This window comes from Saccopteryx bilineata, chromosome X (genome assembly GCF_036850765.1).
Source record: "Saccopteryx bilineata isolate mSacBil1 chromosome X, mSacBil1_pri_phased_curated, whole genome shotgun sequence".
Classification (NCBI taxonomy): domain Eukaryota; kingdom Metazoa; phylum Chordata; class Mammalia; order Chiroptera; family Emballonuridae; genus Saccopteryx; species Saccopteryx bilineata.
In genome coordinates, this window is record NC_089502.1 from 133,338,938 (window position 1) to 133,355,535 (window position 16,598).

The 16,598-nt window shown below is 38.9% G+C and overlaps 1 protein-coding gene across 1 annotated transcript in view; it reads right to left on the minus strand.

Moving 5' to 3' along the window:
* The window catches only part of CDKL5 (cyclin dependent kinase like 5), a 209,556-nt gene that overhangs the window by 134,362 nt on the left and 58,596 nt on the right, over positions 1-16,598 (minus strand). The window contains exon 2 of the mRNA XM_066249429.1: positions 1,513-1,743. Coding sequence (XP_066105526.1) covers positions 1,513-1,576 — 64 coding nt within the window. The 5' untranslated portion in view covers positions 1,577-1,743. The remainder of the gene's footprint in view (positions 1-1,512; positions 1,744-16,598) is intronic.

Here is a 16,598-nt window from a genome sequence, read left to right on the forward strand (position 1 = left end):
AGCTCCACATCACAGACAATCATCCAACCCTCATGCCAGTTTTTCTATGAGGTGAAAATACACTGTCTAGGCTACAGGAATGTAGACTTTGCTTGATAGTTTTTCATTTCCTTAATATAGATATGCATTTCTTAGCCAAAAAGCATCTGAGGTCATCCAGAAAGGAGAAAACATATAGCAATGATATTTCTGACTATAACTTAAACTGACACAGTCTGATTTACATAACAGCCTAGTAGTTTTAGGTAACCTGAGCCAATCCTTGAGAAGATGATTACTTACAGGTATACAAAGCGAAACAAGGTTATGATCCAGAAAACTTAGGCCCAGAATCTGGAATATTCCAAACTTGCTGAATATTGCAACCCTATGATGAGACCTTCTCTAGTCAGCAGCTTTATTGCCTAAGTCTCTAACTGTAATACTTTAAAAAAAACCAGTGACAAACAAAAAGGCAGCTATGATCAAACAGACAGCATATAAGATATGGACAATAGATTTTATTTACGTAATGAACATCAGTGAAGAAAAAGGAAAGGAACTGACTGGGGAAGGAAGAGGGTCCAGTCAATTAATATGGTTTTGACTTAAGACCTTGAAGCAAACACCCAAAGATTAGACTGTATTTTAACTGTTTTTGTTTAAAAGGGATTTGACAACTTAATATTAATAATATTAAAATCTAAAATAGCTTTGCTGTTCACATTGGTATAAATTTTTAAAACTTCTTTTGAAATTCAAATTTTATTTGAAAATTTTGAAATATAAAATTTATATAACATTTGTTTTACAGATATAAATGCTAAGAAACTGTAATTATAGTCATTTATCCCATTAACAGGATCATTTATCAAAATCTCCATTAAGTTATCTTTAAGTAAAGAGCAAAAATTACCAAGAAGAAAAAAATCAACTCATGAAAAATGAATAACCATATTTCATCTAATCAATGATGTCACTGATTGTAAGCACGATTTTATGTACTTTAAAAAAGGAAAAATGCTGCAAATTAAACCAGACATGCTGCTAATTATAACACACATCTGATTTCAAAGAAATTACAATATGACCAAATGGATGGTGTGACTCAGAATTTATAAAATCTGGTTTATCATTCCCAAAGACAAACAGAAGTTATTCGTTTATTTATCATGTAGTAAGTAAAATTTAACTTATATAAATGAATTTTAAGTTATTCACAATAAGCCTAGCTGATAGAAAAATAAAATGTAACCCAAAAAATTGACTAAAGAAACCATGATATCTAATGAAAAGAATAAAACAAAGGCAGCCTTAAGAAACCCATTATTGGACTTTAAGGGGTTTTAAAATATTAACTTTCAAATAGAGAATAAAGCCCAACAGTTGAGAGTAATTTTATTTTTAATATCTTACTTTTAGGCCCATGTCTAAATTGATATAGATTAAATTAATAGGACCTGTATTATTAACTTTTTTTGGTGGTAGGTATAATTATATATTGCTCAAAAACTCAAGGAATGCAAAACTTACCTTCACCTACAACCCCAAGGATCTCAAATTTATTCATCACATTACCAATATTAGGAATCTTCATGAAGACAAACTCCTCCTTTGATGTGAGCCACAAAACATGGCATCGAAAAAGAACTTCTGAGAAAGTTGTCCAGTAAACAGAACAAAAAAATAGCTGAATGAAGAAATTCTCACACGTCGGCAGGAACTTTCACATATTTCTTCTAACATGCAGTATTAACTGATTCCCTGCAAGAACAAACATTTAAAAGCCATAAGTTTTATATCTCAGTAATCTAATAACCTAGCTTATATCTTTTTATACAGTTCTTTTAAAACTATGTTAACGTTTCACATACCAAAATTATAGGAGAAATAATCATAGGAGGTACCCAAAAGGGAACGAAAATTAACAAATATAAACTTAACTGTATTTGAGTTGAATAATGTAAAAACATTGAAGAGAGCCGGGGGGAAAGAATTAACCCTAGGTAACTCTTGAAAACAGTATTTTAAGAGCATACTCTCACCGAGCTAAAGACAACACTAAATAGCCTGACCAGGCAGTGGCGCAGTGAATACAGCATTGGCCTGGGGACTCTGAAGACTCAGGTTCAAAACCCCAAGTTTGCCGGCTTGAGAACAGGTTCACCAATTTGAGTGTGGGGTCACCAGCTTGAGCCCAGCTGGCTTGAGCCCAAGGTGGCTGGCTTGAGTAAGGGGTTATTGGCTCGACTGGAGCCCCCCCACCCCAAGGCACATATGGGAAAACAATCAATGAACAACTAAGGTGCCACAACTATGAGTGGATGCTTCTCATCTCTCTCCTGTCTGTCTGTCCCTGTCTGTTCCTCAACTCTCTTTTGCAAAAGAAGAAGAAAAAAAGACAACACTAAATATAAACACATTTATTCTCTACTTAGGTATCTGTTTTTACAGAGATCTGAAACTTCTTTATGTGTATTTCAGGATTGAGCAAATAAATTAATATATTGTGGATGAGTTTGGTCTCTTATTCTCCTAAAAGGAAGTTACAAATATGAAATGGAAGGTTTAGAATGACAGTTAGCCAGACATGCTCAGTTCTTAATATAGAGAGATGCAGAAATAGATATAAATGTGTGTAAATATACATACACACATATTCCTTAGCTCTGTCTGCTGATGGGGCCTGGAAGCAACAAAACTCCAGTAGCCATGAGCACAACTAATTCACCAATCAAAAATGCCATGGTTCCTTGGAGAAATGGCTGATTTCCAGGCTAGGGTCAAAGGTAGGGAAATGCTCAACGAATAAGGGGGCATTTCTAAAGGATACAGAGCCGGCTTGGAAAGACTCCCACTGCTCAAATCAGGAACATGTGAGCAACAAAATGAAAATAGTAGAAGACTGTAATCCACAGAATAAAATAGAAATGTACCATTCCCCACTGACATAAATAAATGGGAGAGAAGGAAAAGCTCTTTCTTAGAGTATAATTCCAAGTAATAAATGTAATGAAGAATTAGAAAAACACCATTTGGCAACCACCCTGGCCTATATTGCAGTTATTTCAGGCAAGTATCAATACATGATAAAACTATTGGCTCAAAGTTTGATGGAAAACAGGATATTATCTAGTCTCAAAGTATCTCCCTATAAGATACTTCTCAATTACAAAGGGCAAACTAGTCACCTCATAGTGAAGAATTCTGCCAGATACTACCTTAAGTGATCAAAATTAACACTGTTAGTAATAGGACAAGTCAACACCCTATGCCTCCTGATAGGAATTTAAAAATGTCTATGTCATGAAAGACAAAGAATGACTGAGTAACTGTCCCAGAAAAAATAAATTAAAAGCCATGAAAACTAAATATAATGCATAATCAATCCTAGATTGGATTCTGGACAAGAACAAAAATATATATTTTGCTATAAAGGGTAACTGATAAAATTTAAATGTCTACAGATTATATAATAATAGTGTAGTACTTTGATAATAGTATGGTGGTTATATAAAACAATGTTCTTATCTTAAGAAATGACAAAATGAGTGAAGGTAGTTAAAATAAGCCCGACGGGTGTAATGTACAGCATGGTGCCTACAGTGAGTGACATCGTATTGTATACTCAAAAATTGCTAATAGAGTAAATCTTAAAAGTTCTCATCACAATAAAAAATTATAACTGTGTAGGGTGATGGATGTTAAATAAACTTATTGTGCTGATCATTTCTCTATATACAAATACCAAATTATTATGTTATATATCTGAAACTAATATAATGTTGCATCAATTATACTCTTTTGATAAAATAAGGCTTAGCCCAGAATCTCTAGAATAAGACAGTCTAATAAAATGTTTTAATGATCAAAGAAAAAGAACAGTAAAGTTTTTAGATATAAAGTTTATAACTTGTTCAGAAAATAATGTTATGTTAGTAAAGAGAAACAGAAAAAATGATAAGTAAATATAGTAAAATGTTAATATTTGGAGAGCGTGGGTCAAGGGTCTATGAAACAGAAGGTTCTTTTTACTATCTCTGCTATTTTTCTCTAAATCTGAAATTATTTCAGAATTCCTATCTTATCTTTTAAGAGTAACAGCTGTACCAACACAAAATATTGGTTAAGAAATAAATCAAAACTAGTAAAGAAAATTTTTTTGCTGCCTATGAAATCTGAAACCTTTTAAAAATAAGAGTACTCCATGTGGTGCAGAAAAGTATTATTACCTTGAAGAAGTGTGCTTTTTCGTAACACTGATGCTGTGAATGTAAACTGAGACAAGCTTTCTGAAGACTAATATGTCTTAATTAAATGCTTTTAAAATGTTCATATTCTAATAAAAGTATCTGATAAAAACCTACACTATACTTTTTAGTTTTTTCCTTAGGGAAAGGAGAGGGAGATGGGGGAGGGAGAGAGCGGAGTGCGGGGGGAGAAACATCAATTTGTTGTTGCACTTATTTATGCACTCATTGGTTGATTCTTGTTTGTGCCCTGACTGGGGATTAACTACAACCCTCAGCATGTCAGGATGATGATGTTTTAACCAACTGAGCTACCCAGCCAGGGCCTACAACATCCTTTTTAAATATGTAACATTAGACACAATCCCTTTAAAAAATTAAGAACCTGATAAGATGTCCTACAATTAATACCTATTAACATTATTATTAAATATTACCCCAGTGCATTATAGCCAGCTCAGTAAAATAAATAAAATATATATAATTAGAAAGAAAGAAACAAAATAGTATTTATAGATATTATTGTCTACATAAAAAATTCAGAGGAATTTACAGAGTATTAAAATTATAAGTGTTGTCAAGATAGCTGAATATCAATTTAATACACAAATAATTGCATTTATGAACATAAACAAGAAACAAATTATAATTTTTAAAAATCACATTTACAACAAAAAAAAGTTGCTTAGGATCTAACATAACAAAAGATCTTTGAGGCCTCTATTCAAATTTACATACACACACACTTTTAAGCTAAGAAGAGTCAGTACTCTTCACATTAACCTATACAGTCAATGCAATCCCCATCAAGATCTCAGGGTTTTCTGAGGAGTTAGGAGAAGCTGACTCTAGAACATACATGGAAGAGCAGCAGAGTTCCAAGCACAGTCTACACCCACCCGGACTAAGAAAAGTAAGAAGGCGCAGCATCGAGACTCACATCTGGCAGCATGCCCTAGCAAGTATACTGATGGTTAGAACTAAGCCACAGACCTTAAAACAGGATGCTCCTGGTACAGATGAGCCAGATTAGCCAAATTAGCCAGTGGAGCTACCGTGAGAGCTCAGAAGCAGACCAGACTTACTTAAATATCCCTAACACCTCCATCCTCACCATCCCCTGAATTCAGTCTGCTCCCTACACAGGAGTCTTTAAGAAAGACAGATCATGTCACTTCTCTGCTTAAAACTCTCCAGTGGCCTCCCTTATCAGTAAGAGTGAAAGTCCAAGTCCACAGAAGCCACAAGGCCTAGCTCTCTTCCTCTGACATCATCTCTGACTGGTCTACTTGGCTTGCTTCTCTCCAGCCACAATAACCTTGTTTCAGTTCCATATATAACAGGAAAGTCACAGTTGCCCTAATCCTAAATATTTCTTTATCACTCTAACATTTACTTGTGGCCAGGTTCTTATTACCTGATTTTTCATTCAACATTTACAAAAAAAAAGTTTTTGAAAAAAAAGAAGGCAAGAGAAAGCAGATACTATATTTTAGAGAACTTTAATGGAGTCCCAAATTAAAAAAAGATGACTGTGACATTTAGAGATAATAATGTCACCATTTCAGAAGAAATTAATATTTATTCTATTTATTCATTTCTTAAACAAATAATTTACTGACTGCCTAACATGTTTCAGAAAATGAATAAATACAACACACAAGACAGTGGTAAACCAGATAGGCAAGGCCCTGGCCCTCATGGAACTTCACATTTTGCTGAGGGAGTAAAAAATACAAGATTATTGTCAGATACTGATATGTTATGGGGGCGGGGGACAAAGGGACCATTACTCAGAGAGGCCTCTCTGAAAAGGTGACATTACAGGTCAATGTCAATAACAAGCCATATGAAAATCTAAGTCAGTCACATTCCAGGTAAAAGATACTCAGAGTGCTTGAGAATGAATCATTCTTTCATCTTCTGTGACTGATTTGGAAGAACACTGATTTGGAAACAAGCAAATATTCTACTCTCTGCCAATAATGGTATACAGCTCAATCCAGAGGAAAGCAGAGATAGAAATGAAATTATTCCCTCTAGGAAGACTCAGCACCCAAAAAGCTCTGTAAGTAAATATATGTAAAGAACATTTGGTCCCACCTAGTCTCTGAGGAAATCAAAACTGAGTAATGCAAACTGGGAATCAGAATTTAGATGTGTGAGTGGTCAATACATACTATAGGTGTCAAGAACAGCCTTTTAACTACCAGTATTCACACTGGGGTGAAAAATGATGCCAAATTAGATTAAACTATGTAAACAAAAAAGGGGCAGGGCAACTTAATAGAGCCCACAAGCTCAGGGAGCTACTTGGCAGGCCTGATACACTGGAAGTCATCCCAGGCCTACTGCTTCCTTAGCAAAGGTCGATCTTCACCTTCAGTGAGCCCTGTTCATTGTTCTCATGCATCTAGATAACATTCCTTTGAAATGTCACAGTACTTTTCTTTTTCAGACCCCCGGAGAGTGCTGGCACTAGAGCACAAGACAACAGAACTCCTCGTTGTTACACACCACCTCTATGTACTGTAAACGTTACATATTACCTGTCCAGGACCCACCAATATCAAAGGAATGTGTCTCCCCATTTTGCTTTTTATCCAACCCCAGAGATTTCCCACTTTGCTTTCTCCCACCTCCTTAATCTATCACCAGTGGATTCCATGCAACTTTACCTATGCTTTCTCCTTTGATTCTAAATGTATAAAATTAGTGCAAAACTGTCATCCTCTGGAGCATTTTCTCCATCCCTGGAGATCTTGCTTCTGGACACATCCTCAAAAATGTGTCTCTCATTCTTATAAAATTTTTCTATAGGTTTGGACGTTCTTACGTCAACAATTACAACTTTAGGTGAATAGCAGATTAATTTTAAGACATAAAAACTCAGACATTTTAATTTCAAATAACTAAATAACTTGGATGAAACATCCCTTTGAGGATAAATACAAATTCTGGAGGGAATACTTTTTAAAGACAGCCCCCAAACCCCAAAGACTTAAGAAGATTGTAAAGAATTACCCAGCTGAAGTCACAGCAAAATAATAGAACCCAGTGGTAGAATCCAAACCACCCAAAATGGTTTTAGCCTTCTGGCCCTTGAAAGTCCAGAAGGAGAAAAAAGGGAGGAAAACCAGTTTGCTCTTGAAACCCTTACAAATCCATGGGTAAAATAGTCAAAGGCAAGAATGTTTCAAAAGAAGGAAGTTTGATAATCCACCACTCATTTAAAGCAAAAACCCAAAAGAGCTATACTCCCAGAATAGAGGGAACCAGAAAGAAATCAGTTTTGGACAGATTTGCATTATAGCTTTATGTCATCTGGGTGACCTAAATAAACCTCTAAGTGTACCGTGGATTGTTGCATTGAGGTGGTCCCAATTCATATTGGTGGTGCCACCAGATGTCAGGCTGAAGCAAGGAGGCAGGGTGAGGGGTCCAACAAACAAACAAACAAACAAACAAAACAGCAAGTCTCTGCAGATCACACCAACCTAGCTCTCACGATATTGCTACAAATAATTACTCCTTTACATTGTGCACTGCATAGTAGCCAGACACACAAAGTAAAACAATACCACAAACAAGAACAAATTGAAATGACCAAAGTAGAATATGACCCAGAAAGTCTTGTAATATTAGAATGATCAAGAACAGCCTATAAAATAACTATAAGGTTGAATTAATAAAAACACAAGGGTTTAAGATTCTGATAGGACTCTAAGGTAAAAAAGGTAAAAGAATAAATTTGAAAAAATAAATTAGAATTCTAGAACTGAAAGACAGAATAATAGCAAAGGAATTCAGCAGTTTAAAGAAAAAATGGGACCTGGCCAGTGTAGCTCAGTGGACAGAGCGTCAGCCAAGCATATGGATGCCCCGGATTCGATTCCCGGTCAGGGCACACAGGAGAAGAATCCATCTGCTTCTCTCTCCTCCCTCTCCTCCTTCTCTCTCACTTCCCCTCCCACAGACAGTGGCTTTATTGGAGCACATCAGCCTCAGGAGCTAAAAATAGCTCAGTACTCAAGCATCGGCCCCAGATAGGGTGGCTGGGGAGATCCTAGTTGGCACGCATTTGGGAGTCTGCCTCACTATCTCCCCTCCTTTCACCTTAAAAAAAATAGCAGGATACAGATGATTTTTAAAACCTGACCAAGTGAACATGTAAACTGTAGCAAAGAACAGCAGAATACCTTCCCCCCCACCCCCATGTACACATAGGACACTTACAAAGACTGATAATGTGCTAGGCCATAACACAACCCAAAACAAATAATAAGGATTGAAGTGCAAAGACATTCTCTCCACAATGCAAGTATGCAAAAAATCAATCATAAAAGAAATCATTAGGAAACATTCATAGGTTTGGAATTAAAATAATCCATAAGTGAATCAAGGAAGAAATCATAAAAGGCATTTAAAATAACACATTTATGGGAAGAAGCTAAAGCAATGCTTGGGGGAGAGCCTTATATATGCATATATCAGAGAATATTTTTTAAAAAATTAATAAACTAAGCATGATCTCAAGAGTTAAAAAAAAAAGAACAGCAAAAGAAATGCAAGGAAAATATAAAGAAAAATAATTAAGAGCAGAAATTCATGAAATAACAAAATACATGTAGGGGTTCAGAAGAGGCCTTCCCAAGATGTGCTACTTTGGCCTGTGCGTTATTTGGAACTGAAGACAATCGAGACCCTGCAGACTCACAAGAAACTTTTACCTTTCCCTTAAAGAATTTAAATTGGGGGCCTTCCCCACAATAAGACTTATCACCAGAAATAAATTTTTATGACCAACCTATAGGGAAGGGCAAACTTTTCATTACTGAATATCTGCTCTTCTTATAATCCTGCAAATGTCCCTCCTCCGCTGAAGCCCAAAGCATCTTACCTCATTCCTTGGCTCAGGATATGCCTCATTTTACCTTTCTGTGTCAGAACCTCTCCTTACGTGAGGTCTCTGACTCTTCCATATAGGGGTTCCTGTACATATGTATGTAAGTATATTTAGTTATTTTCTCTTGTCAATCTGCCTCATGTCAATTTAATTATTAGACCAGGTTAAAAAACCTGAAAGGGTAGAGGTAAATTTATTCCTTCCTACCACAAACAATAAAGCGATCAAAAGAGCAAAAAGCTGGATCTTAGAAATCCACTTTGGAACTAATCAAAGGAAAAAAGAGAACTCAGCCCAGTCAACATGCTGATTTCAGGCTTATGATATCCTTAGTGAAGAAACCCAACCACTCTGTGACCTACAGAATTGTAGGCTAACATATGGGTGCTGTCTTAAGCTGCTAAGCTAGTGGTAAGTCATTGAAAAAACAACCAAACACTAACACAGTTTCACTGCACTTACAGTTTTAAAACAGGCAAAGTTGGCCCTGGCCAGTTAGCCCAGTGGGTTAGTGCCATCCCAAAACACCAAGGTTGTGGATTTGATCTCTGGTCGGGGCACATATGGTGCTTCCCTCCCTCCCTCCCTCCCTCCCTTCCTCTTCCTTCCTTCCTTCCTTCCTTTCTCTCTCTCTCTCTCTCTCTCTCTCTCTCTCTCTCTCTCTCCTCTCCTCTGTTTCACTAAAATCAATCAATTAAAATAAAAAAGGTGAACTGTATTGTTTAGTGATACATATATAAGTGGTAAGTCTATAAAAAAAAAAGAAGTGAGGATTATTTAAAGAATCAAGATGTTCATTACTTCCAGGGAGGAGCTGAGATTGAGAAGAGACACATAATGACATAGGGTACTTGGCAAAACAGCTGCAATCAATAAAAGCTATAGGAGCTGTCAAGAAGAAGACTACTGCCCACCAGATTTATGGCTTAAAACCAGCAGAGACCAGCTCAATCAAACATGGCAACTAATTTCACCTAAACATAACCCCTAGCCTCATTATACACTCATTGTAATATGTCATCATGCTAGATGACACACCTTGTAGCCCCATGATCTGCAACAGAAAGTTCCTTCACAAAATGGCTGACAAAGCAACTCTGAAAAATCTCCACGGTTCCCAGGGAAGGTCCTAAACATTCCTCCCCTTTATTGAATATACTACCCCCACCCCAATTAAATAAACTTCAATAAAGAAAGCAAAATCTGGTAAAGGGGAGGTACTCTGTTGAGTATCCTACTCTCTGTCTCACCACTTGACTAATAAACTCACTTACACTTTAAACTCTATGCTGGTTCATGCTTGAATTCTTTCCCACACAAAGTCAAGAGACTACAGTGGGTTGTGTAGTCTTGGGTCTGCAGACCCCTGGAATGCCTGCTTCAATAAGAGGGCTTTCTGGAACCGTAATAATGTTCTATTTCTTGAGGTGAGTGATGAAAAGACATGAATTAGAGTGTATATTTTTTATGTATTTCTATGCTGTTGTATTCTACAATAAAACAAGTTTTTAAGAACTCAAAGAGTAATTCTGACAATGATATCATATAGAAATAGTTCCTTGGTGTTGGGCAAATAAAATATATTATGCTCACTTTGTTAAAGATGGTGCTGCCCACGTGGAGGCCCTCGCCCAGGTGATATTAATGTGTGTTGGGAGTGGGCTGTGGGCAGGCAGGATCCTTGTAGCCTGGAGCTTGGTTTTAGGACTAAGCCTTTCCCAACCTTTTTGATGAGGGGTGGTGCACTCTCATGAGGAATCCCATTATGCCTCAGATGAGTGACTTTGTATCAGAGACATCATTGTTTGTACATTGGATGAAAGGTTTTGATTTCTACACTATAAAGTGGGGCAGACTGGGAGCTTGCTCTCTCTTGGTTCCTGAGATTAGCATTAGAGGAGAGAGCAGAAAAAAAAGAGCAGAGAAAGGCCACATGGAGGAGAGGAGAAGCAGCAAAGATGATGGAGTGCTGAAGGAGAAGCCAGTTAGTGCAGAGTTTGTGCAGAGAGAAGGAAGAAGATGGGGAACAGAGGTGAACGAGACTGATGAGGTTAGAAACTTTTGATTCTAGAAAACTCGAATAAGTCAGTAGCTTTGTGAGCACTGAATGAGTGGGTTTTGGAGCCCAGTGTGTGTTTTCACTTGCCCACCAGGTGTAAGCTAGGATTAAAGATAATGGCCCACCAGTTCTTGGCTCTGTTGTTTCATTACTGACTGTCCGAATCTAATGCAAACCTGCACGGGCCAGGTAGCTATAATGGTGGCCGAGTCTACTGGCTTTATTTACACTTGGTCATTTATAAGGAGGTAAAAGATAATTTTTATCAAAGATAAACACTGACCAAAAAATTTTAACCAAACTATCTCTGAGGCACAGACTCCACAAAATGTACTGTATAGTGTTGGGTATCAACAAAATCCAAATCTCCCTGTGATGGATAACTGGATGCTGACAATGCCCATCCATGCCAGATCAGGAGCTGGTGAAGAAACTGGGAGAGTTCGGCCTCAATGAGAGATGACTGACATCCAAATGTCTGATACTTTGCAAAAGAGGGAGTAGAGCAGGTGATGTGAATTATTTCAGAAGGAGAACCTAACAGCAGTGGTAGAAACGAAAGGAGATAGATTTCAGCTCAATAGTTCTTGGACACAATGAACCATTAATGGTTACCCATTTATTTTGCAAATATCTGTCAGCTACCTAAGGTGGACCAGTCCACTTACAGATGCTTCAGATACAACAGTGAAGAACACAAACTCAGCCACTGCTCCCATGGGGCTTACTGAGGGGAAACAGGCAAACAAGATCACTCCAGACAGTGAGCAGATTTGCTACTCCAAAATATACCCTTTTGGCATACAAATTATTTTGACCTAAGGCAATCACAACCCAGCAAATTCAGAAAAAGCTGTTTACCTCCTCCCTCAACTGCCTAAATTTACATTAGAAGTGGGCCTTGTACCAGGAAGAGATGAGATACCTTTTATCTGCATAACTAAGCAAACTTTGATTTCCAAAAAACTCTCATCAGGCCTACCATAAAAGCTCATTCTCCCCTTTGGATTACCAGACCCCATGCCCTTCCCATTCCCCTTTCCTTAGCTCAGGCTGTTGTATAAGCTTCAGTTACCTGGCTGCATTTTGGATCTTAGTATGTTCTTATGAGGCCCTGTACCTATGAAATTAAATTGTTTTTCTTCTGTTAATCTGTCTTCTGTCAATTTAACTATGTAGACCAGCCAAAGAAGCTAAAAAGGAAATTTTTTGTACCCCTAGGTAAAGCCAGTAACTGTGGCCACCATCACAGCCGCCTGGCTCTTGTAGGTTCGCATTTGATCCAGACAGATGGTAATGAAATTGCAGAGCCAAGAACTGATCATCCATTTTCCTTTATTCTAGACTCGCACTAGGCAAGCAAGTAAAAACACACAGTGGGAAACCCTTCCCTTTCCATTCAGGGCTCTCAAAGCCACTAACTCATCCGAGTTTCCTAGAATCAAAGGCTCCCACCTCTTTGGCTCCATTTTGGCTGCCTCTTTCCCTGAAGTGGCCTCTCTCTCCCCTGGAACAACATGATTTCTCTTCTCAAAATGGCCTCCTAGCTCCACCTTTTAAAACCTTTTGGAGTGAAAGCCCCTCCTCTAGCATACATTAACATAACCAAGCCCCTTCCCAAGCAAGAAGGTAATCAGCCGTCCCACGTGAGCAGCGGCCATCTTTAACACTAAGAGTAAGAAAAAATAACTTATTTGCCCAATACCCTACAACAATGACGAGGATTATAAAGAAAAAAAAGTCTTATGATTGAGAGTTATGGCAATTAAGAAGGGGTCCTTAGGTAGGGTGGTCTGCAGAAGGCCTGTCTGAGGAGGCAAGATTTGAGTAAAATCTGTTCAATGTAAAGAAGCAAGCCATGGGAACAAGGATGTGCAAAGAGCATTTGAAGGAGTACAAAGAGCCTTACAGAACTTGATAAATTAAAGGACAGGGAAGACCTGTAATTTGAAGCATAGGAGATCAGGGGACAGAGAGGGGGCAGGAAGGGGCTACTGGAAGCAGATTGGCCTTGGCAGAAAAGAATCCTATACTAACCCCCGTATGCTCTAGAGATCCCTCCAATGCAGAGATCTAAGTATCTCAAAAATCATTGGAGGCTCTCAAAAATCATTTGAGGTTTTCATTACTAACCATTAACTTCCTAAATAACAGATTCACCTTGAAGTGGATTTGTCTTGCACTAAGAAACACAACTAGCATTAAGTAATCTTGTCCCTGCACTGGCAAGAAAGCAGGTACCTACATAACAAGAGCGGAGAGAAACGTAAAGCTTATAATTTATTTCATATATTATTAGTACTAAATTTAAGACCTTCCTGGGCCTTGAATGTTTCCTTTGTTGCTGAAATTATACTCTTCGTTTCAATGGCTCTTTTCTTCTTTCCAAAGAAAGTACAAAATTAGTTGAGTTTTGTTTTTGTTTCTGGTATTGTTTTTATACATGCAAACGAGAGAATCACTTTGTCACTGAAAAGTGCACAGGAAGAAATTTGGTACATGACAAAATTTCTGTTATAATGAGAGTTCAAAGGGTTTGAAAGCATCTTAAAACTCTAACCCATGTATGGAAGGACCTCATTTCTATGGAAAGCACAGCCTTGTGGGGGAAGAAACTACTCATTACACTTGTGTAGAGAATTCTCCATGTTGAATGTTTTCTTCCTGGATGGGACTACCTCACCCATAATTCATAGGATCTTCATTAGGATTTACTTCCTCAATAGTGGAGAATAACTTGATTTATAAATCCATTCTCCAGATATCAGTTTCCATCATTAAATCAAACTTATATTTAACTATCATAAGTAACAACATACACACTGTTTAACAGCATAAAAATTTCAAACTACCAAACTTTTAGATTGCCTTCCCACCCTTTACCTTTAGAATCCTTAGACAAGGAGGGAAACTGAACACCGGCTCAATGTATCTTCTACCCTGCTCCTTGATATATCACCCAGCACTGCCAACCCTCTTCAACTCCCAGCCTTTCCTGAGACTCTGAGGGCCTCAGGGTTCAGATTGGGGGAGAAAACTGCAGGGGCTAAAAAATAATTTTCCTCCCACCTTCTAAGTTCTCTGTCGGTAAACAAATGTTTTTTAGGTTTGGTCACTGTACTGGGGCAGTGCCAAGTGTGTATAGTCTATGAATGGCTGCAAGTGCTTGCCCTCGGGAGGCAGGTTGCAAATTGTGGGTTGCCTTCCTGCTTGGGAGGGACCATTGCTTGCTATTGTTTGCTGGAGAAGAGTTTTTTTGCCCCAGCCTGTTTTGCAGGAGGGTGCAGAGTGAGAGAGTGAGAGAGAGAGAGAGAGAGAGAGCGCTGAAGGGTTTGGGGAGCCCTGATTTGGGCCTGGCTTGTTTGGCTGGGGAGTACCGTTTTGCTTGTGGGGGCCTGTGATTCCAGGAGGGTCCAAAGAAAGACTGGGGCTTTGGGAGTTGTATGGCCAGCAGTCGCCGCCGCCGCGGCCAGGCACATGCAGGTTCCCATAAGATTCGGACAGATGGTAAAGAACAGTGGAGCCAAGAAACGATGGGCCATCGTGTATTCAAGTTTCGAAAAACGATGGGCCATCGTGTATTAAAGTTTGGCACCAGCAACACACAGGGAGAACACTTCCCTCTTCATTCATTCAGAGCTCACAAAGCTCTGATACATTTCCCGTTCCACAACCAGGAGACTCTTCTCCTGTTCCTCCTAGAATCAAAGGCCCACCGGTCTCAGCAGAGCTCGTGAAGGCCCTCAGCTCTGGTTCCCCATCTGCACACCCTCTCCCTTCTCTCTGCACAAACTGCAAAAACATGGCTTCCTCCCTTCTTCCTTCTCTCTCAGCAAAACTTTCTGGCACAAAAACCTCCCCTCCAGCAAACATTAGCAAGACAATGGCCCTTCCCAAGCAGGAAGGTAATCTGCAATTTCACAGATCACATACCTAGCGCTGCCCAGTGCCATTTTTAACACTAAAAGTGAGCAAACTCAAAAAATATAAATTTTGCAAACTCATTTGCCCAGTAGGAGCCCTGAGTGAAAGGGAAGTGGTCTTCCCTGCCTGTTGGCTCGGCCGCAGTTACGAGATTTTAATAAACAAACCGGCCCACCATTTTCTGGCTCCACAGCTCCTTTACCGACTGCCCAAATCCCATGAGAAGCTGCACCTGAATGGCTCTACATTCTCCTAACAGGGTTAATAATCAAATCAACAGAGATAGAGTAACAGGAGAACATGTCCAGGTTTTTATACAAATACACACTCAGGAGTGCCATCGTGAGACTCCCACACACCCTGGGCAGCTGAGGCTTATGATATTCCAGAGCTAAGGAGAGGGGGGCGGGTGGGTAGTGGTTTGGGCTTCACGGGGGAGAAGGCAACTCAAATGGACACGGAAAAGCAAACGTTTAGCAAATCATGTTTGCTGGGCCATCTTTAACAATGGGACACAGAGAAGACTTTGAACAAGTGGACCTCCCTGTCTATCACACACTAGTTTATATTAAACTAGTTATCTGATGCTATTTCCCTTCCTGGAACAGGTCCTCTATCTAAATTCCTTTTAGGTAGTGAGGGAAGAGGCCAAAGGTTTTTTTCCAAGTCTCTTGTTCTTTAATAACTAGCTTTAAAAATATATGTCCCATCAGACATATTTTGGGGTGTCAAACTCCCCTTCCCTTCAGTGCTAAATTGGGAACACAGAAATTCAAGGTTGATACTAATACTGTACACCTTAAGATACACTATTGGTTTAAAAGATTTTGAAAGTGTCCGCACAAAAATGTAAGTATCAGTTTTTTCAGTTTCCATGGGATTTGTCCTGATCACCAAATTCAACTTAAAATAAATTTAACAGAAGTTGGAGACCACCTAAGATTTTGCTGGGTTTATGTGGGTCAGAATATGTGGTCTAAGTCATTATACCCTACTCCAAATAAAATAATCTTCAAATGAAAAAGGACAGAAAGAACTGAGGCCCAAGACCACCTGCAGATCACTTTGTAGCTCATACCAGGTGGCTCCAGGCAGGGCACAGGCAGTGGCTGACCTTGGCCTGCACCTCAAGAGGCCTCAGAACCAACACACCCAGTGGTCAGCTTCAGACCACACCAGAGCACCACCCAACCACCCACACAAGCGACAAACTCAAAGGACAGCCTCAGAACACACCAGAGCCCTATTAAAGCAAATCCTGCTACTAGGGAACAGCCCCTGCACAACAGCCTCTCCCCTGAAGTCATGGCCAGTCCTCATAACCAACCTCTAAGGGGTCGATCCCTCCCCAAAAGCAATCACAGCTCAACTACAACAGGCTCTCTGTGGTATGAAGCTCTCTGTTGTAGAGTTGAAAGTGAAAGATGGATACATTCTAATAACAGCATTTCTCAAATTTAAGTTTTCTCACTATTTTCCA